This window comes from Lissotriton helveticus, chromosome 6, assembly GCF_964261635.1.
Source record: "Lissotriton helveticus chromosome 6, aLisHel1.1, whole genome shotgun sequence".
Classification (NCBI taxonomy): domain Eukaryota; kingdom Metazoa; phylum Chordata; class Amphibia; order Caudata; family Salamandridae; genus Lissotriton; species Lissotriton helveticus.
Window position 1 is genome coordinate 1,490,703,473 of NC_136067.1, and position 19,986 is coordinate 1,490,723,458.

At 43.2% G+C, this 19,986-nt stretch overlaps 1 protein-coding gene across 1 annotated transcript in view; it reads right to left on the reverse strand.

Moving 5' to 3' along the window:
• Positions 1 to 19,986, reverse strand: part of RYR2 (ryanodine receptor 2) — a 3,071,198-nt gene that overhangs the window by 2,459,809 nt on the left and 591,403 nt on the right. The window contains exon 20 of the mRNA XM_078648003.1: positions 4,294 to 4,397. Coding sequence (XP_078504129.1) covers positions 4,294 to 4,397 — 104 coding nt within the window. The remainder of the gene's footprint in view (positions 1 to 4,293; positions 4,398 to 19,986) is intronic.

The following is a 19,986-nucleotide window of genomic DNA, read 5'->3' on the forward strand; positions in this document are numbered from 1 at the left end:
TCTTCGACGACGAGATAGGCCTGATCTGAACATGAACCAGCGTTGGAGAAGAAGCCGAAGACATCACTAGAGCTGGTTTCGGAGAGGAAAAAGTCATCGTGCAGGTGGTAGACGTAGTCACATGAGAGGAAACACACTCCTTTTTTGACGTTGACATTGTCAAAGGTGGCAATTGAGGAGGCACAGACTGTGAAGAGTTCTTGGGAACTGTAGATTTACCAGACTTCTTAGAGGACGCACTATCCATCCTACCAGGAGGAAGAAGCTTCTTAGAAACACTAGTCCCAGAAGATTCCAGAGAAGGTTGGGCCTTCTTGGCCACCTTCGCCCTGGGAGATGAAACTTCAGTTTCAGCCTTCCTCTTACTGGAAATACGAGAAGAAGTAGAGGCAATGCTTCCTACCTCAGACAAAGGGTCGTCCTTGTCCTTGAGTCTGTTAAGCCATAAAAGTAGTCTTCCTTCTCTGTCCCTGATGGTCTTAGGGGGGAAGGTCCGGCAGATCTTGCACTCCTTTGCCTTATGGTCAGGATAAAGGCAATATAAACATTTTTTGTGGGGATCTTCCTTGAATAACCTAAGTTTCCCACAAGAATCACAGGACCTGAACAGTGATTTAGAAGTAGACATTTGAAAAGTCTTGAAGAAACTACTAATCTTGAAGAAAACTGAGCAGAGCTCAGGGAGACTCCCTTCACACGACGTGCAGTAGAAAATCTGAGAGCCTGAGCCTCTGGGGAGAACATTCTGGTGGGTGCTGTCGCCTGATTGGCTGCAGTTTGGACCAACACATAATGACTAAGATGGTCACGAGTGTGGAAGTTTTTTCTACTGTAGCTGGTGCTACTTACTTCCTGGTTTGGTATTTATGATATTTGCTATATATTTTATGGCATATTATTGCTTTTTTTATATACCGTGGGACTCCTACTCCGACGACGGGGAATGATTCAGGCATGTGAATCTATGAAAGACACCCCTAATACTGGAGAATACGCAGTATCTATGAGATACAGCGCATTCCTGTCCTCTGCCACCACCCTGGCACACAAAGGGCTGCCTTGTGCCAACACAGGCACCCTTGCACCATGGTGCACGGGTGTACACATTGTACAAATGATTGTTTTTGTGCAGGAAGGTCTACCTCAATGGAGGCGTTATCCTCTTTCTATGTGTGCTGCAGAATGAATGAATGCAGCACACATAGAAAGAGGAAAAAACGAGGTGAAATAAAGTTATTCCTCCTCGTTACGTGGGGAATTGCTCGGTTTTGGTGGATTCCCAGATTTATGCTGTGCTGTAAAATCTTAGAATGTGTCAATAACCATGGCCGTTGAGTGGGAACATCCACCACACTGCCCATGGCACACCTCCCCGATGCAGTGTGAGGCAACGCAAAGACTTGCACTGCGTTGCCTTACACCATATCTAGGAGGCCATGAAAAGCCACGCAGGGTGCCTTTTCGTGGCCGCGAAGACATACATAGCTAGAACATTAAAAAAGGTGACGTTTCGGCAGCGCACAGGGCTTGTAAATGAGCCTTTTTGTGGTAGAAAAGCTGGCAGTCCTCCTGACTCTTACAGGGTGGGCGTACCATCAGCTTGGGAAAAATTACCTTGTCCGCCAAACTCTATATCGTTCCGTTGGTATAGACTTCTTACAAGTCCTTCCATTGATGAATCTTACAACAGCCTGCAGAGTCCTGTGTGTTGAGTTACAACCTAGCTTCTTAAAGGAGCCTGTATCCTTGAACCAATAAAACTACAGAAAGGGGCCAACTTCTTCTATCACTAAGGCCTTTTTCTTTTTAAAACAAATCAGAATCAAAGAGGTAATACTATATATCAATTTACATATTTAGAACATGAAGAGTTCTCTGTGGTAGCAATGGAAGGATCTGGGGCATTGGACAGATGATGATTTGAAAATAAGCTGTGCTTTGACACCTGTGTGCATCCCCGTGTTTCATTTACTATTTCTAAATACACCGAGACAAAGCTGCTACTGAGGGAGATTACGGCAAGGGATGTATGACGTTACAACGCATACTTTTACCACGCCTACCATTACCACGCATTTTTTACAACGCAGGATCCACTACAACGCATACCATTACCACGCATGTATTTACAACGCATATACCTTTACAACGCATACAATTACAACGTAAGTATTGGTAAGTATATAATATTTTTAAATATTTATTTTAATTAAAATTAATATAATGTAATTTAATTTAATTAATTTAATTTAATTTAATTTAATTTAATGTAATTTAATTTAATTTAATTAATTTAATTTAATTTAATCAATTTAATTTAATGTAATTTAAATTTAATTATATTTAATTTTTACCCTGTACCCTTTTACCCAAAAACCCCAAACTGACCCTGAACCCAAAAAATACCCCTTTTACCCAAAAACCCAAAACTGACCCTGAACCCTAAAAATACCCCTTTACCCAAAAACCCAAAACTGACCCTGAACCCTAAAAATACCCCTTTACCCAAAAACTGAAAACTGGCCCTGAACCCTAAAAATACCCCTTTACCCAAAAACTGAAAACTGACCCTGAACCCTAAAAATACCCCTTTACCCAAAAACCCAAAACTGACCCTGAACCCTAAAAATACCCCATTACCCAAAAACTGAAAACTGACCCTGAACCCTAAAAATACCCCTTTACCTAAAAACTGAAAACTGACCCTGAACCCTAAAAATACCCCTTTACCTAAAAACTGAAAACTGACCCTGAACCCTAAAAATACCCCTTTACCCAAAAACCGAAAACTGACCCTAAACCCTAAAAATACCCCTTTACCCAAAAACTGAAAACTGACCCTAAACCCTAAAAATACCCCTTTACCCAAAAACTGAAAACTGACCCTGAACCCTAAAAATACCCCTTTACCCAAAAACCCAAAACTGACCCTGAACCCTAAAAATACCCCTTTACCCAAAAACCCAAAACTGACCCTGAACCCTAAAAATACCCCTTTACTCAAAAACCCAAAACTGACCCTGAACCCTAAAAATACCCCTTTACCCAAAAACCCAAAACTGACCCTGAACCCTAAAAATACCCCTTTACCAAAAAACCCAAATAATATTTTTAATAAAATAATATACTTACCAATACTTACGTTGTAATGGTATGCGTTGTAAAAGTACCTGCGTTGTAAATACATGCGTGGTAATGGTATGCGTTGTAATGGATCCTGCGTTGTAAAAAATGCGTGGTAATGGTAGGTCGTGGTAAAAGTTGCGTTGTAAAGGTTGTATACCTACGGCAACATGTCTTATTCTCGGTCTCTCCCGCAGGAAACATATCTCTTTGTCGCCTGAGAAAACTGCATTGGTTTCCGCTCCAAAAAGAGCCGTCTTACAATGCCTATACATTTGTCACAGGGCTTTTTGTCTGGCTTTTCTTAAGCGTCACTACCTCACATCAACTTCAGTGAACCTTTTGATGGTCTCGGCAGCTTGTCATGCCATGTGATGAGGAGTGCCTTCTCTTACCTTGTTTCAAATGGTGGAACAACATACCCTGGGCTTTCAAAAACGAATACAACCATTTTGCCTCATTTATTTATTTATTATTTATATAAAGTTTGATTGATACCCAAAGCACGACCTACTGGCATTGATAAAACTAATTGACAGGGACATGGGGATGAAAATTAGACCTGCTAGAAAAGTCAAACTTTTTAGCTTTGAACACACAAAAAGTAGATTTTGTTTGCCTAATGGGGGAACCAGTGACCTCCATCTCTCCAAATCTGATAGCGTTCCTGCCAGCTGCTTCTATATTTGACCCAATGATGGTTAAAGTAGGTGCCCTTCCAGTGCAAAACCTATGGTAGACATCATGCACACACCCTTGTACTACGGTTCAAGCGGGTGCGTGCTGCACAAGCTCACGAAAAGAAACAGCACCATACCCATTCTACATATGGCTGTGTTCTCGCTTTCCCCCTTTCACGCAATGCAGCGCACAAACTTTGGCTGCTGGGCTAAATTGTGTTATGTCTAGGTAAATTTGCCCCTTGTTTGCATAGAGTAGGGATTACCATGGCTCAACTAAAGAGGGCATTAGCCTTCAATATCATGAAAGCGCCAATAGTCTTGGCTTACCTTCGACCAGCCAGAAGCTTTGTCAGTTCTATGATAGATTTTGGGTATTTCCTAAAAATATCAGCTAATTTTGTTTTTTATAATACGCATATGTAACAACATCAATCACGCCGAAATGCCCAATTGGTAGTTTTGATGGCGGACAGGTAAATACACTTACTTTAATGTCTCCAAGGACATCTGTAAATTATAGTTGCGCTCCTGCTCCGGAAGTTTGGAGAATTCCACCAAGCATGGGTGCTGTCTCTTATTATCCTCTCTAATCTGCACAGATAAAAGAAAATTGAACGGTTATTTGCATAAAAGTGGATTCAAAATTAAAATGTAATTCACAATCTATTTAACACTGTGCGATATTTGTAATACAAATGGGAATTCGAATGCAAACAAGTCTTTATGATGAGCCACAGTACCAATTTTGACATTTGCGAACTTTTGATAATTAGTGACCACGCCAGCAGTTAAATGTCTAAAATGGGCCCTGCCTGCATTCAATGACTTGTGACAGCTTGATCAATATCCTTTCAGGAATACAACATCCTTCATTTGAAAAGATATTGCCAATCAAATTTAAAATGTCAAACGAGCTATATGAGAGCGTCATATGCTTTGGGATATGTTGCTAATTCAATTCTTTCCATAGCATTTTGAACTCTGCTAAAAGATATTCATTTTTCCATTGCGGTTGCTGAATCGTTTGCCTTTTTAAACACTGCGCATTTACTCGTAATCTAGCATTTCTAATTTACAACAGGAATAAATTAGAAATCCACTGGCTAAAATGTGCAAAGTAAAAAACTTTACGAAGTGTGAATTTGCAAAATTTAATCAATTTTATACAGCTTCACCTACGAACGGATTTTTCATAAATAATAGGATTTGTAAGAGATTTTTCCAGGAAAGGTATTTTTGCTGGTACTTGTTTTTGTACCAAAAACTGCGCAATTTCCAGTAATTTTGATTTCATTGTTTAGACTCAGTCAACGTGAACTTCATAAAACGCCCTAAGAGGTAAAAGTATAAAATAGGTTCACCTTATAAAAGGTTGCACTTTGCTACCATGTATGTACATTTATAAAGAAATAGTGGGGCATATCTACGAGCCCTTGCGCTGCTGTTATGAGCCACTTTGTGGGGCTTTTAAATGGCCTCATTGATATGGAGTAAGGCAATGCATCGGAAACCAATGCGTTGCCTTACTCTGCGCTAGAGAAGGCATTCAATGGCTGTTGTGGTGAGTGTTCCCACGTAACGCCCATGGGTTTTGATGCATCCCCTGATTTACAAGTTCATGTAAACCTTGGGATGTGCCAAAATCTTAGGCCTCCCAAGGGGAGGTGCAACAAGGAGGAATATCTTTATTTCTTTATTTATATCTTTATTTCTCGTTGTTTTTTGTGTGCTGCAAAGAGAAAAAAGCCTCCCAGGATTATTTTTGTGCAGGAAGGTACCCCTTCCTTGACAACAACAGCCAAGCATGCAATGCAGGCACATTTGCACCATGGTGCAATGGTGCCTGCATTGGCGCTAGGCTGCTGTAACGCCAGCAGTACAGGAGGAAAGGACAGGAATATGCAGTATGCCATAGATGTGGCGCATTCCTGCCCTATCACTTTGCTGCCTAGTAAGGTGACTTGTTGCGCTACCCTGAGCCAAATCCCAAAAATATGCTCCAAAGTGACTTAGACGTTCAACCAATCAATCCGAACATTTGTAAAGCGCACTACTCACCGGTGAGGGTCTCAAGGCACTGGGGGAGGGGATGCTGCTGCTGCTCAAAAAGCCAGATCTTGAGTAGCCTCCTGAAGGTTAGTAGGTCCTGGGTCTGCCGTAGGAGGATGAGGAGGGTGTTTCAGGTCTTGGCGGCAAGGTGGGAGAATGATCTGCTGCCGGTGGTAGCTCTTCGGATGCGGGGGACGGTGTGGAGGGTGAGGTTGGCGGAGCAGAGCGGAGCTGGCGTTCGGGGTGTGGAAGGTGAGTCGTCTGTTGAGGTATGCCGGTCCGGTGTTGTGGAGTGCTTTGTGTGCGTGGGTGAGGAGCTTGAAGGTGATCCTCTTGTTGACGGGAAGCCAGTGCAGGTCTCTCAGGTGGGGTGTGATGTGGCTGCAGTGAGGGATGTCGAGAATCAAGCGTGCAGAGGCTTTCTGTATGCTTTGTAGTTGTTTCAGGAGTTAGGCCGATGCTCCTGCGAAGAGGGTGTTTCCGTAGTCTAACCTGTTGCTGACGAGGGCCTGGGAGATTGTTCTTCTTGTTTCGGTGGGGATCCACCTGTAGATCTTGTGGAGCATGCGGAGGGTGTTGAAGCAGAAGGACGAGACTGTGTTGACTTGCTTGGTCATGGAGAGTGTTGAGTCGAGGATGAACCCTTGGTTGCGTGCGTGGTCTGTGGGTGTTGGTGCTGCTCCCAGTGCGGTCGGCCACCAGGAGTCGTTCCAGGCTGAGGGGGTGGAGCCGAGGATGAAGACTTCCATTTTGTCCGAGTTCAGCTTCAGGCGGCTGTTCTTCATCCACTCGGCGACGGCTTTCATTCCTTCATGGAGGTTGGTTTCGGCAGTGAGGGGGTCCTTGGTGAGGGAGAGGATCAGCTGGGTGTCATCGGTGTAGGAGATGATGTTGAGGCCGCGCAGTCGGGCAACATGAGCAAGTGGTGTCATGTAGATGTTGAACAGTGTCAGGCTGAGGGAAGAGCCTTGGGGTACCCCGCATATAATCTCGGTGGTTTTGGATCGGAAGCGGGGAGGCGGACGCTCTGGGTTCTGCAGAAAAGGAAGGAGGTTGTCCATTCCAGTGCCTTTTCTCAGATACCTGCGTTGTGGAGGCATGTGCGTAGGGTGTGGTGGTAGACAGTGTCGAAGGCGGCTGACAGGTCCAGGAAGATGAGGGCCGCAGTTTCGCTGTTGTCCAGCAGGGTCCTGATGTCATCGGTGGCGGCGATGAGGGCAGTTTTGGTGCTGTGGTTGCTGCGGAACCCGGACTGGGACGGGTCCAAGATGATGTTCTCATCGAGGTAGCGGGTCAGTTGTCTGTTGACGGTCTTCTCGATGACCTTCGCTGGGAACAGGAGAAGGAAGATGGGTCGGAAGTTCTTGAGGTCCTTTGGGTCAGCCTTGGGTTTTTTGAGTAAGGCATTGATCTCGGCGTGCTTCCAGCTCTCCGGGAAGGTCGCGGTCTCGAAGAAAATAATGATGGCTTGCAGAGATGGGATGAGATGGTGGCGCTGGCTTTGTTGAAGATGTGGTGTGGGCAAGGCTCTGACGGAGAGCCGGAGTGGTTGGAGTTCATGATTTTGGTGGTATCCTCGTCGTTTATGTTAGTCCAGGAGAGCAGAGGATCATGTGGATGGTGTCCATGTGGTCGGAGGTCTCGGTGGCTGTCGGGGCGGTCAGGGTGTTGAAGCTGTCTTGGATGTCTGCTATCTTGTTATGAAAGAAGATGGCAAGGGAGGCGCACAGGTCGTGCGAAGGTTGGATGTCATTGGTGTTGGAGCTGGGATTGGAGAGTTCCTTCACGATGTTGAAGAGCTCTTTGCTGTTGTGTGCATTGTTGTCTAGGCGGTCTTTGAAGGAGGTCATTTTGGCAGATCTGATGAGGTGGTGGTGTCTGCGGATGGTGTTCTTGTGGGCTGCGTGGCTGTCCGGTGCCAGTTCGAGGTGACATTTCTTCTCTAGTTTTTGGCAGGTTTGCTTGGAGGCCTGGAGGTCTGCGGTGCACCAGCTGGCTTTCTTGTTGGTGTGTCTGTTGGAGGGTTTCTTGATCGGGGTGAGAGTGTTGGCGCAATCGTCGGTCCACTGTCTGAGGTTGCGGGTGGTGGTGTTGGGGTCGGTGGTGTCGGCGGGTGGGCTTCAGGCGAGGTTGGTGTTTAACTGGTCTTCGGTTCATTTGGTCCAGCAGCGGCAGGGGTTGAATGCGGTGGTGCGTGGTGGGTTTCCGGGCGGTGAAGTGGCTGCAGCAATGGCTGGTCCAGTGGTGTTCGGTGGTGTGGCTGAAGGAGACGTGGGAGCTTGAGAAGATGGTGTCAAGCGTGTAGCCGGGCGAGTGGGTGGGTTTTGTGATGAGCTGTCTGAGTCCGAGGTTGGTGAGGTTGTCAATCAAGGTGGTGGAGTTGGTGTTGTTTTTGTTCTCGAGGTGGAAGTTCAGGTCCCCGAGGAGGATGTAATCTGTGGAAGCGAGGGTGCGCGTACGGACGAACTTTGCGATGGAGTCGCTGAACTGTGGCCGGGGTCCGGGGGGGGGGGGGGGGTCTGTAGACGAGGGTTCCTCTGAGAGTGGTGTTGGGATCAGTGTGGATCTGGAAGTGCAGGTGTTCGGTGCTGCTGAGGGTGTCGTCGGTGCTGGTCGAGACTCTGAGAGTGTTCCTGTGGGGATGTATGACATTACAACGCATGCTTTTACCACGCACGCCTTTACATCGCAGTTTTTACAACGCATGCTGTTACAACGCATATCGCTTAGGGGTGCTGGACAGTGAATAGTTTAATTTACTATTTCAACTCCAGTCCCCGTGGATAGTAGGGAAGGTGTTGGATAGTAAATTAAAACTATTCCCTATCCTAGAGCGCCCCCCAGTGCAATGCGTTGTAATGGTTTTCGTTGTAAAACCTGCGTTGTAAAAGGACTGCGTGGTAAAAGTTGCATGGTAAAGGATGTTTCCCGTTCCTGTGGACGATGGTGATTCCTCATCTTGTTCCGTTGGTGCGGTCTCAGCCGGTGATCTTGTAGCCGACAGGGATGGCTATGGCGATGTCGGGTGCCGAGTAGGGGTTCATCCAGGTCTCCGTCAGGAAGGTGACGTCTGGGGAGGTGGAGTCGAGTAGGTCCCAGAGTTCGACGGCTTGTTTGCGGGCGGAGCAGGTGTTGAGTAAAATGCATCTGAGGTGGTTGCGTCCTTTCTCGGTGGGTGGATAGGCGGATTGGATGATGGTGAAGCTGCAGTTCTGGCAGGAGAAGGGTCCTAGGGTGCGCTTCAGGGTGGCCAAGAAGCAGGTATGTGATCGTCTGGTGTTGAGTGCATGGAGGGTGCTAGCATTGAAGCGGATCCGGGCGTCGTGGCGTTCACGGCGGCCAGGGGGTCTGGTGTTGGGAGCGGTACAGGCGCAGACGGACGTAGACGGGCTTACCTTAGGAGCGCCTTCGGCACGCCAGCAGCATGGCTGTGCAGCGGCCATCCTAAGAAGGGGAGGTGGGAGGGAGGAGTAGCTGAGAGGAGGGAGTGAGCGAATGGGAGAGCGGGGGGAGGGGACGCAGGGGAAGCAGTGGCGGGAGAAACGTGCGAAGGAAACAGGAGGCAAAGGAGATTAACAAGACGGGGAATGAGAAGTAAAACAAAACAACCAGAAAAACCAATGCAATACAGTGAGAGGCAGCAAACACAGAATCAGAAGGCAGAACAATAAAAACACCTACAGAGGAGGGTGGGAGGGCGGGGCTGCAGGGGACACAGCGGTGGGAGAGTGGGCAAGGGAACCAGAAGGAAAATGAGATTTAGCAAAGATGGGGAAGGAGAATAGACAACACAGACCAGAAAACCACTACAAAGTGTAAAAGCAGTAACAACAGAACCAATACAATATGTAGAAGCAGTAAATCCAGAACCAGTACAATATGTAAAGCAATAATACAGAACCAGCGAACAGTACACAACCTCTACGGAGGGGGACCTCAAACTCCTGACAGCAGCGGCAGCTGGGGCTCAAGGACACGGACTCATAGGTGGTGCTGTGTGGCATGGGGAAGCGACCTGCCTAGAAAGGTCAAGAGTTGCTATATATATATGTTTATTATCTGCAGGTCTAAGGTTTCAATTCTGAGAGGCAATCCTGGGTCTTTCATAATTCTAAGACTGATGAAAATGAGTGGTACTGAATTCTAAATCCATGTTTGAGATTGAGTTTGTGATTTGCTCTATATAAATAGCCAGCATTATGTTTGTTAAAGCTAAATCGTATTGCTACAAAGACATAGAAGTTGAAATAAATATTTCAAAAATGCATTTCATCCAGTGGATTGAATATTTTCTTTAGCACTAGAGTAGGTGTTGATTTTTGCGCAAGTGATTAGGCAACACATACATCATAATTTACAAAATGGTTTTATTTATTGACATATTTTGAGACTCCAGTGGGATCCATCTTTTAAAAGCAACATTTGAAAATTGAATCGCTGAGAATATCATCTCTTTCAAAGGCGAATAATCAATAAGTATATATTGACATGGTGTACTTGCAGCAAAGATGTACATTCCTTGCCGACACATAAAACCAACCAAGTGAGCGTGTGAATGAATTCCAGTGATGTGCACTGCAGTAAGATCAGGCAGCGGGATCAGAAGTTGCATGGATATATGAGATGTTTTTCATACGATCATATAAAGTCTTCTCACAGTTCTATCAGAGGACACCTCCATGTTTCATTTTTTGTAAGGAAAGTTTTCTAAAGGCCATTATCATTGGACCATACCCGTCAACCAACTTATGTGTTCAAAGGCGGTTCATTGTTAGGGTGAAATGCAAATATTTCATTATAATGCCCTTTATGTTGGCATAAAAGAGACTTTTCTGCAAGTATTTTTGCCCAAGGTGAGGGCATTAACAGATGGTAAATGGGCTGATGCCAAAGGATTATAAAAAAAAGCAGCAATTAACAAAATCTCAGTAGGGTGGGGGCAGTATTGCTATTACTACCCGTTCTTGTACAGGAATTTATATAGCGCAAATCACCGAGCGGTTTCTAAGCGCTTGCTTAGGGAACCCGTCCTGGTATTCCCCTGTGAGATAACCCCGGCAGGGTATCCGCAAGGTGAAAGCCAGGCATCCCGCCGCGAGGGGCCGTTGTGGAGATTAAGCAAGCTATTGCCCAGAGTCGCAGAGTGTGAACCCGTGAATCGAGTAGGCACCGGAGCGAGAATTGTCGAGTCCATGGACATTTAAGGACTCAAGACCTCCCCGAGCCGGGAATTGAACCCTGGTCCCGGGCTGACCTCTGCTTCCAGGTCTGCCTCCTCTAACCAGTGAGCCACACTTCTCCACCTTCTTCCAACTTTAAACTTTAAAATAAGCAGACAAACCCGGATGCACAAGCTTGTTTCATGTCCATGTTTCAGGCTTTTGCTTGAAATTAGAAGGTAATCAAACAACAGTAGTTAATATCAGTATTCTAGGTCTTCTGATTGGTTAAGTAGATCTAAGCATTACAGAAAGGATTTTAATACCAGTGAGTGGGCTCAATTTGATCCAGCAATTTTGACCAGCACACGTTCAACATGCATGTTCTTATAGGTTGTTAGTTGACATATTTCATCATTACCAGGTAATCAGCTCAAAGGTACCACAAATCATCATTCATTTCAATATTTTGTACCCTGGTACATTTAGATATCGGCTTAGTGCCCTATTTAATTAACAGCATAAGCATTAACAGCACAATATTGTGCTATTGGAAAACAAAATGCACATGAGGAGCGTTTAGTTTGCAAAAAGGGAGAAGTGGCAGCATCTGTTTCCAGCGATCAGAATGGAGAGATACTTTAGGAATGTCTGGCCTTGCAATTCTATCTCTGGTATGTTGAGGAAGTTAGCAAACACAAGGAGAAGATGGATGGAGCATTGAAACTTTTCAGACACTCACCCACAGTCACAGATCTGGGTTGAATCCATCATTGTTCTTTAGCTCACTTCGCCACTCCAGTTCAGACCCAGTCATATGCAAATCAGTCATGACCCTGTTCCTCATGGGAACAGGCCAACACGAATTGTTAAGCCAGGTCTTCCCTGGACCGTATATAAGCACCTTATGGTTGCTATGTTGAGGAAGTTGCCATGGGAGGCAGAGATCAGCTGATCAGAGTTACAGGGTTGAGCTCCCCACAATGCTCCCAGCTATCACCTGAAATCAGGGATGTGGTCTGACCTCTGCTCTATATTTCCTACAGAAGTTTGACTTCTTCAGCATTGAAGTGCTGTCAGCCCAAGACCCACTGCACTGCGGGCATAGGCGCAATCCCCTGTTAAGTACATTTTCAGGAAAGGCTACTCTTGAAGTCTTGAAGTGGCAGCAGTATAAATTGAAACAGCAAATTCAAAATCTCTATCTGAGTGCAAGCTAAAAACCAGGGCTAACAAACGAAGTTTCATCTAACATTTAAACTATATATGGGAATCATTAATGGAAAAATCATTAATGGGAAAATGTAATTACTGGTCTAGTCTAATTCTTTACATAAGAGGGAATGGATACCCATGATAAAAAGCTGACAATTGAACACTGGAGTTAATTCCTAATGTATCGGGGAACACCTAGAAAAGTTTGAAAAAAACACAGGTCAGTTCCTGGGAGGTGTTAGCCCTTGCTGGCACACGAAAGTACTGGAATATTTCATGAATGTTCCTTCAAAGCCTATAGTTTCTAAACCAGATATATGTGAAACCTTTGCACTACTAGTCCCTTTTTAAAAAAATGTTATCTCAGTGGAATAACACCCCGGCCAAACACCCCTTCAACAATAAGTCAGGCTGCTCGCTTTCACAATGTCTGGGGTTAACAGGTTTCCTGCAGCACCAGCCAACTACAGGAAAAAAGATCACAACTATCCCATTCCAGAAATCAATGTAATTCAGTTCAAAATCTTGATGTTGCTCTGTTGTGAGGTCGTTCTTGTTCCATGCTCTAGACCCGCTCACAGGTGTTGAGTGCCATTTCTTATTGGGAGAAGGATTGAAATTTAGAACTGAAGAACATTTGCTATTATTTAGTTAATTTCTATTTACTTTTGATTTTCAAATTCAAGTCAGAGTGAACAAAAATGCATGTGGTTAATGGCTCTCAAAATCGCCATATATTAAAGGCAATCCCAAATTTAGAGTAAAATAAATAAAACTTTTTTCTAAACTCAAATCTTTGGGCACATCTAAAAAATTCACAGCTTTCTATCATACCAAGTTTTTATTCAGTAGACTTTGACCTTATGAATTGATGTTTGGTCAAACCACAATGAAAAATCATTGTAAGCAGAAGCCTGATTGACGGCTCTGGCTATTGCGTGTTTTTACACAATTGACCATCTCTTTATATCTCTTCAACTAGAAGAGTCTGTCAGACTTAACAGTATATTACTTTTGTAAACCAGTCTTCAGTGCAAACACGCACAGATTAAAGCAGTCACCAGGTTCTATTTTCTCCTACCTACATTCATTATTTTTCATTTTAATGATCAGTGTATTTGAGAAAACCATGAGTGAATCTACAGTAAAGACCCCTTTGTTATTTCAGAATTTTGTTCACTTTCAGAAATGTATTGATTTCCTGTTTACCCCATAAATTTCACACCTTCTCCCCCAATAAACTGAAAGAAGATAGAAATCACAACTATTCAAGATATTGACCATCCCTTAAAAAACTGGAATAACTGTGGTGAAATGTTTATGTTGCTTACAGTTGGGAACGAGGGATATTAGGACAGCAGATCTTTTGTAGAAGGCATTTTTAGGAAAAGAAACACTTTCTTTCCAAAAACAAACAACGTTTTGCCACATATTGCTATTTTATTGCCCCTGCTGGGGAAGGGGAGAGCATAAGCGCTGGGTACCTTTAAAATCCCCAACATGTAAGAAAAAAAGCGAATTTGGCCTTAAATGGAAAAGTTGTAAACACTTATGCACAAATTGCCCCAAATATGATAAAAAGCTTCAGTTTAATACTCAACACTTAATTTTCATTAAGTTGTTTTTTTAAACACCTGCATCTTGTGGACATTGATTCATTTTCCTTGGATTCATAATGGTTGGAATGCTTTATTAAAATTTGGATGTGTAAGATATCATCAGGTCTCTACTGCTTTTATAATTCAGAGGTGATGAGGTTCTACTAGAATGAGGTTTGTCAAAATTACCAATTTAGGTAATAAAGTCAATGTATGTAGATGAAAATATCAACACTGATAATGGTAATCCTGTGCAGCCCCGAAAGGGTCTCTTGTATAGAATTTTTAGAACACTTCTGCCACTAATGAGTCTCCAAAGCTAAGTGTTTTGCAAAATATTAATCTGACAAGTCAAAATCGTGGTGATCTATCAACTGTTCTCCTCCAGTGTTAGCTAGCGGTACCCATATTCAAATGAAGCTTGGTGAACCAGCCAACACCATTTAGGTCAGCCAATATTCCATTGATTGTTGTGTGGCGATGTGGAGCTCTGTCTTAATAGCCTGATTTGGGAGGCTCGTGTTAATACAGATACATATTGTTGCTGTTTGCTTTGGTTTTCTTGTCACTATTATGGGTGAAATTCACAGTGTTGGGCCAGATACTTTTATACATTTATAATTTTGCCTTGTTGTTCAAGTCTCTTGAGTTCCACCTCTACCTGTGTTTTGAGGTGGAATGATATTCATTGACGACAGCCAAACAAGATTTTATTGTTACTTCAATGGGCAATTTTACTTTTATTAATTTTTAAGCATCTAAGTCCATATGATAGTTGGCTGAATTCCCTCAGCATTTTCTTAATTTGTAATGTGTTACATGTTTGGCAAATAGAATGAGTTCCAGGTGCTGCACATTGCCACAGCTTAACAAGGTGCTAGTATCTTCATCTGTGACAAAAAAACGTTGTATGGACTTTTCTCCATGCTGCCCCCTTTTTTTCAAATGTTTCCACTAGGTTTAGTGGTCACATGCCACAATAGACGTATATTATTGTCTTCATGGGCATCAGATTTAGCTTGGGTTTAAGTTGTGCATACTGACATTGGTCCATAACACCCCAAAATAAATCAAAACGTAAACTCCAGGCCATGAATCTGAACTTGACACTTTTTGTGGAATGGTCTATTTGTGTCCAACCCCTCTACAAATGAGATGACAAAAATCTCTATATCTTTCTCTGGATCAGCTGTTGATGCTTGACTACTGAATGTGTGTAAACAGTAATTGCATTCTTGTTAGATAGTTCGAATTGTCACCAACTGTTTATTTCTTGTAGGGGCAGCTCTGTTCCTTTTTCCACCCCTGCATGGACTTGAAAAGTGGTCTTGTTAGTCACAGCTCCAACCATCTATTCCTTGGGCAGGGCATGAGTTTACAGACTGACAGTCACCTCCTCAATATCCACATGTTGGTCAGGTTGCTCTTGTAAAGAGTTTCCCATGGTTGGCATCAACCATCTCCAATTTAATTGGTCGGTGATCTTCTGGCACTTTTTTGATGGTCATTACTGTCAGAGCACACATTTGAAAGGTTCTACCCTTACCTAGGGTAAGGATGGCACATAGTGTTATGCTTCCTTCTTGGTGTATCAGCAGACACAGCATCGATAGTGATCTCACACATGGGCTTAGAAACCGTCGAATCTCCTCTCCATTGTGCCTACCTGTGTTTATAATCAGCCTTAAATTGTGGATTGGAAAAAGCCTCCAGCAGCTCCATCTTTGTGTCATAGTTTATCATCACCTTTTTGTTTAACCTCTTACATACCATTTATTTAATTTTGCATGATACTGAACTCCTACGTAGGTCCACATAATCATATACTACAGATAAGTCGAAAAAGACATTTCCTCAGATAAATGATTTTCCTACACGTTAGAATACCTCCTAAAGACATTTTACCATTCATACTATATCACATACAAGAAAAAATAAAAACAATCTTATAAGACAGCAAAGTGTAGAGTGCAATATACAAAGTGCAAGTATAAACAGAGCATTCCAGAAAATATTACAATGCACATATTCCCAAATTAGGAAGAATAAAAGTATCACTACATAAAAAAAATTACAGCTCCTAGTAAATAACCAGAAACGTTTTTAAAAATAGATAAACTTCTGTTACAAATAATTTTATTTGGGAGGGACAAAATAAATGAACAGGCCTCAATGGCAGAGTGAATGTTAAATTTAAGGAATAAAGGCCGTAAAAAGTAGGGCCTAGCTTATTGCAACTCTGGACACACAAATAGCACATGATTGATATCTTGTACTTGTAGATAACACATCTCAAAAATTCTCTCCTTTTCGGTATTTCGTCCCAAATGCAAGTAATTTCTTTTAAGGGCATCAAACGCAGTCTCAGCATGAGCATCAGCCTTCTGACTCCATGAGGCAAGTTCCAAGTTAAATAAGACTGAGGTTTGTTCCCCAAGGCACTCCCACAGCCCACCTCATCATGCCACTTGGGCTGACTTAAGGCAATGTCTCTAGCTAAACTGATGGTGGACACAGAGCTCTTTATATACCCCTTCAACACGGGCTTTAACATGGGGGAATTGATGTTCTAGCTAAGCTAGAATGCTTCATTTGCTCGCTCAAAGGATCTAAAAAATGTCAACTGCTCTTTCACCCTATAGAAACTTTCGACTCTCAAGGCGGCCCCAAGTGTTCCCTCATCCCCTTGGAGGAGAGAATTGTCCCACCTCAAAACCGCTGCCAAGGCCAAAATATATAAGGAAACTAAACCAAATTCAAGGTGCAGAGCATGGGGAGCAGCAAAACTGTTTAGATTGCAAATGTGGCGCTAAATTCTACCTTCAGCCTTATCAAAGGAAAGCCAATAGCTCATATCCAGCCCCTCAACGGCATAGGTCAAAAAGAGAGGAACTTTGACCCTAAATACTGAATTGTCCTCAACATTTTTATTTCTTCTAGGTTCGGCATTGCTCCTTTTTCCCAGGTACACAGCACCAGGATTGGGCGTGCCATTCCCCTTTATTTACGTATGCCATGCTGTGCTCAACGTACTTAGTGTAGGAGTGCATTATGTTCAATACTTCTTCAGCTAATCTTCCTATAGCTTGTTTTAACAGGGTAATATGCATACCCCTGCCTCCACCCAGTCATCACAGTTAGATTGTGGTAGGGTAACGCACACACACACTGTGGAGCAGAGAGATGGACACTACCTCGCTTAAGAAAAGTAATATGTTCACATCTGACTGGACTCCGCATGATTATTTTTTTTCAGAATGGTTATTCAGTTTCCAACCCGCCAATAACAGAGTGACAGCCTAAAATGGAATGGACATTTCTCCTTAAAAGAGTTGACGCACAACTGACCCGCGAAGGCACGGGGCGCTCCCTGTCACAGAAATGACACTGACACAGTGCACAGTCACTGAAGCAAGATGCAGAATCAGGAGCTCCGTTGCTTGACGTTGAAACACTCCAGCATGGGCATTTCATTCTACGCATTTTCTTTTAATTGTATGAGAGAGATGTGCATAGTTATTATTCCAATTTCAGCATGTGCTTGATTCTGAACACAAATACATAGACACATATGTGGCAGGTTTAATTGACTCTATTTTAATTGCTTAATTGTTTTGTCGGGTCTATCAGCCTGATTCATCATTCTCCCGTTTTGCGAGCCCCTAATAGCGATTCATAACGAATCGCTATTAAGGACTTGCAAAACGGGATTCATGTAGAAATTGCATAAAGAAATGCGATTCCTACACATTCCTTATTTGCGATTAGCAATTTGCTAATCGCAAATTAGATAGCGATTTAAAGGGTGCCAGGGGTGTCCAACGGACACCCTGTAGCACCCCTTAAATGCAAATTGAAACAGGTGTTGCGCACACACATGTCCAAAGGACATGTGTGTGTGCAACATGCAACTTAGAAAAATGCTTTTAAAAGCATTTTTCTAAGTTTTCGCTATTTACCACGAGGTTTGACCTCGCGGTAAATAGCGGGCCGAAATTGCGAATTCGCAATTTTTAAATGGATGATGAATTGCATTTAAGGAATCTCAAATAGAGATTCCTTAAATGTAATTCCTCGCAAAATAGCGTAATCGCTATTACCGATTTTTGCATTTGGGATGATGAATCCCAAATGCAAAAATAGCGCTCGCAAAGGGCCAGATTCTCAGAATCTGGCCCTTTGCGAGCCGATTTCGGCTTGATGAATCAGGCTGTATATTCCTTATCTCACACCTCTAACCATAGGACACCTTCTTCCGACCCATGCCCATCAATAGAGCACTCGAATCATAATGCCATTGAATCCTCCGCCAATACCCTCACTCGCAGCTCACTGACTGTGGACCTTCTGTTCTCTTTTCTGGCTTCCTCACCTAGCTACCATATACGGAACCATGCTTGAAAGCGCCTTGCAGCAGATACTAGGTGACATTTGGCACTACAGAAAACTCCCCAAGTAGAAAAATACACATTAACAAATAAAAGTCCTATTAGTAACAATTATACAATGTGGGCCTGATTGTACGGTGGTTACTGTGAACTAATCTTTTCATTCCCTAAGCATTTTACAGAAACACATTTGATACCATTCAGTAATGCACGCATGTACTCTGCAGGCACTAGAGCGCACAGAATTCCTCTTTTAATTATTCAGATACATTTTTGCTGTGCCCATAAGAAGAGCTAATTCAAATGAGTGTTTCCGACTGGGTTCAAACGCGGTCACAATCACGAAAAGATCACAAATTGGCACATGGCCAAGGTATTACAGTTAGAAATGCGGGAAAAAATCACAAATAGGGACTTTCATCACCATAGGTTTACAACCTAAGATAGCTTTTTGAAGCATACCCCAAAACTCTCTCACTCTGCCTTGGTCGAGCAGTTGCCGCTACCCCACACTTTAGTGCAATATAAAAATGCAGTGCTTGTTTTTGCATGATATGCTTTAATAACAAGGTTTCGCATTAATCTCCCGTAATTATCACTGTAGGCAGAAAGGCCTTTTGCTGATTAATTAATTTTTACATTGAGATGCTATGTTTTTGAATTACACGTTAATGTGATCACATCTCACACCAAGGTAATGAGAACACTTCACCGCGTGTAACCTTGTTCATTTTTTGCTGATTTGCGTTGTGGAATTTACTATTTACAATCTCCTCTTCCTAATTCCTTTGGGTTCTGGCTTGGCCATCCACAGCCTCGTATGGGATGAGTGGGCAGGGAGCCTTTTTCCTCACTTTTTTCCCCCTCACCTCCATAAACTCCTGCTCACTCCCATTAAGCTCTGCATTTCTTCACCACCACATCCATTGAATCCACTTTGAAAAAGCCTAAACTTTTGCAACTGTTCAATTCAATCTTGTAATACATATCTCACACCTGCTAACAGTAAGACCTATCGCATACACAGAACACACCTCACCACCACACCTTAATAAGCAGTTATTCCATCTACTTTCCGCACCAGGCTCTAAGACCATTATTAATATTATTTCTATTAGTACTAGTAGTAGTAGTGTTAGTAATAGGAAGAAGAAAAAGAAGAAAATTGATCCCTCCATCCTTCATGTTCCTTTTAAAACATGTCTGTCTGGGCTTCGCGAACCTAGAAAACTTCTGGGGCCAGATGTAGGTAAATCATATTTACCGACTCTTAAATACCGAATTTTACCGATTCGGTATTTAAGAGTCGGTAAATATGAAGGGGGGAGATGTAGGTATTTCCAGATGTGGAAATACCGAATCGTTAAGATTCGGTATTTACCGAATCTGTAAATACCGAATCGGTATTTCCTATTGATTCCTATGGGCTGTGAAGCCCATAGCAATCAATGGGCAATACCGATTCTGTAATTACAGAATCGGTAAATACCGATTTTAGCAAGGGTGCAGGGGGTGTCACTTTGACACCCTCTGGCACCCCACAAATAGGCATGTGCGCCATGTGGCACACAGACATGCCCTAAGGGCATGTCTGTCTGTCACATGGCTAGGTGTGCATGCACACATGTGCATGCACACCTGAATTCGGTATTTTACCACACAATGGGATTGTGTGGTAAAATACCGAATTTGTAGGGCCTTTGGGACTCAGAAGAGTCCCACCTACATCTGAGATTTACCGAATCGGTAAAAATACCGATTCGGTATTTTA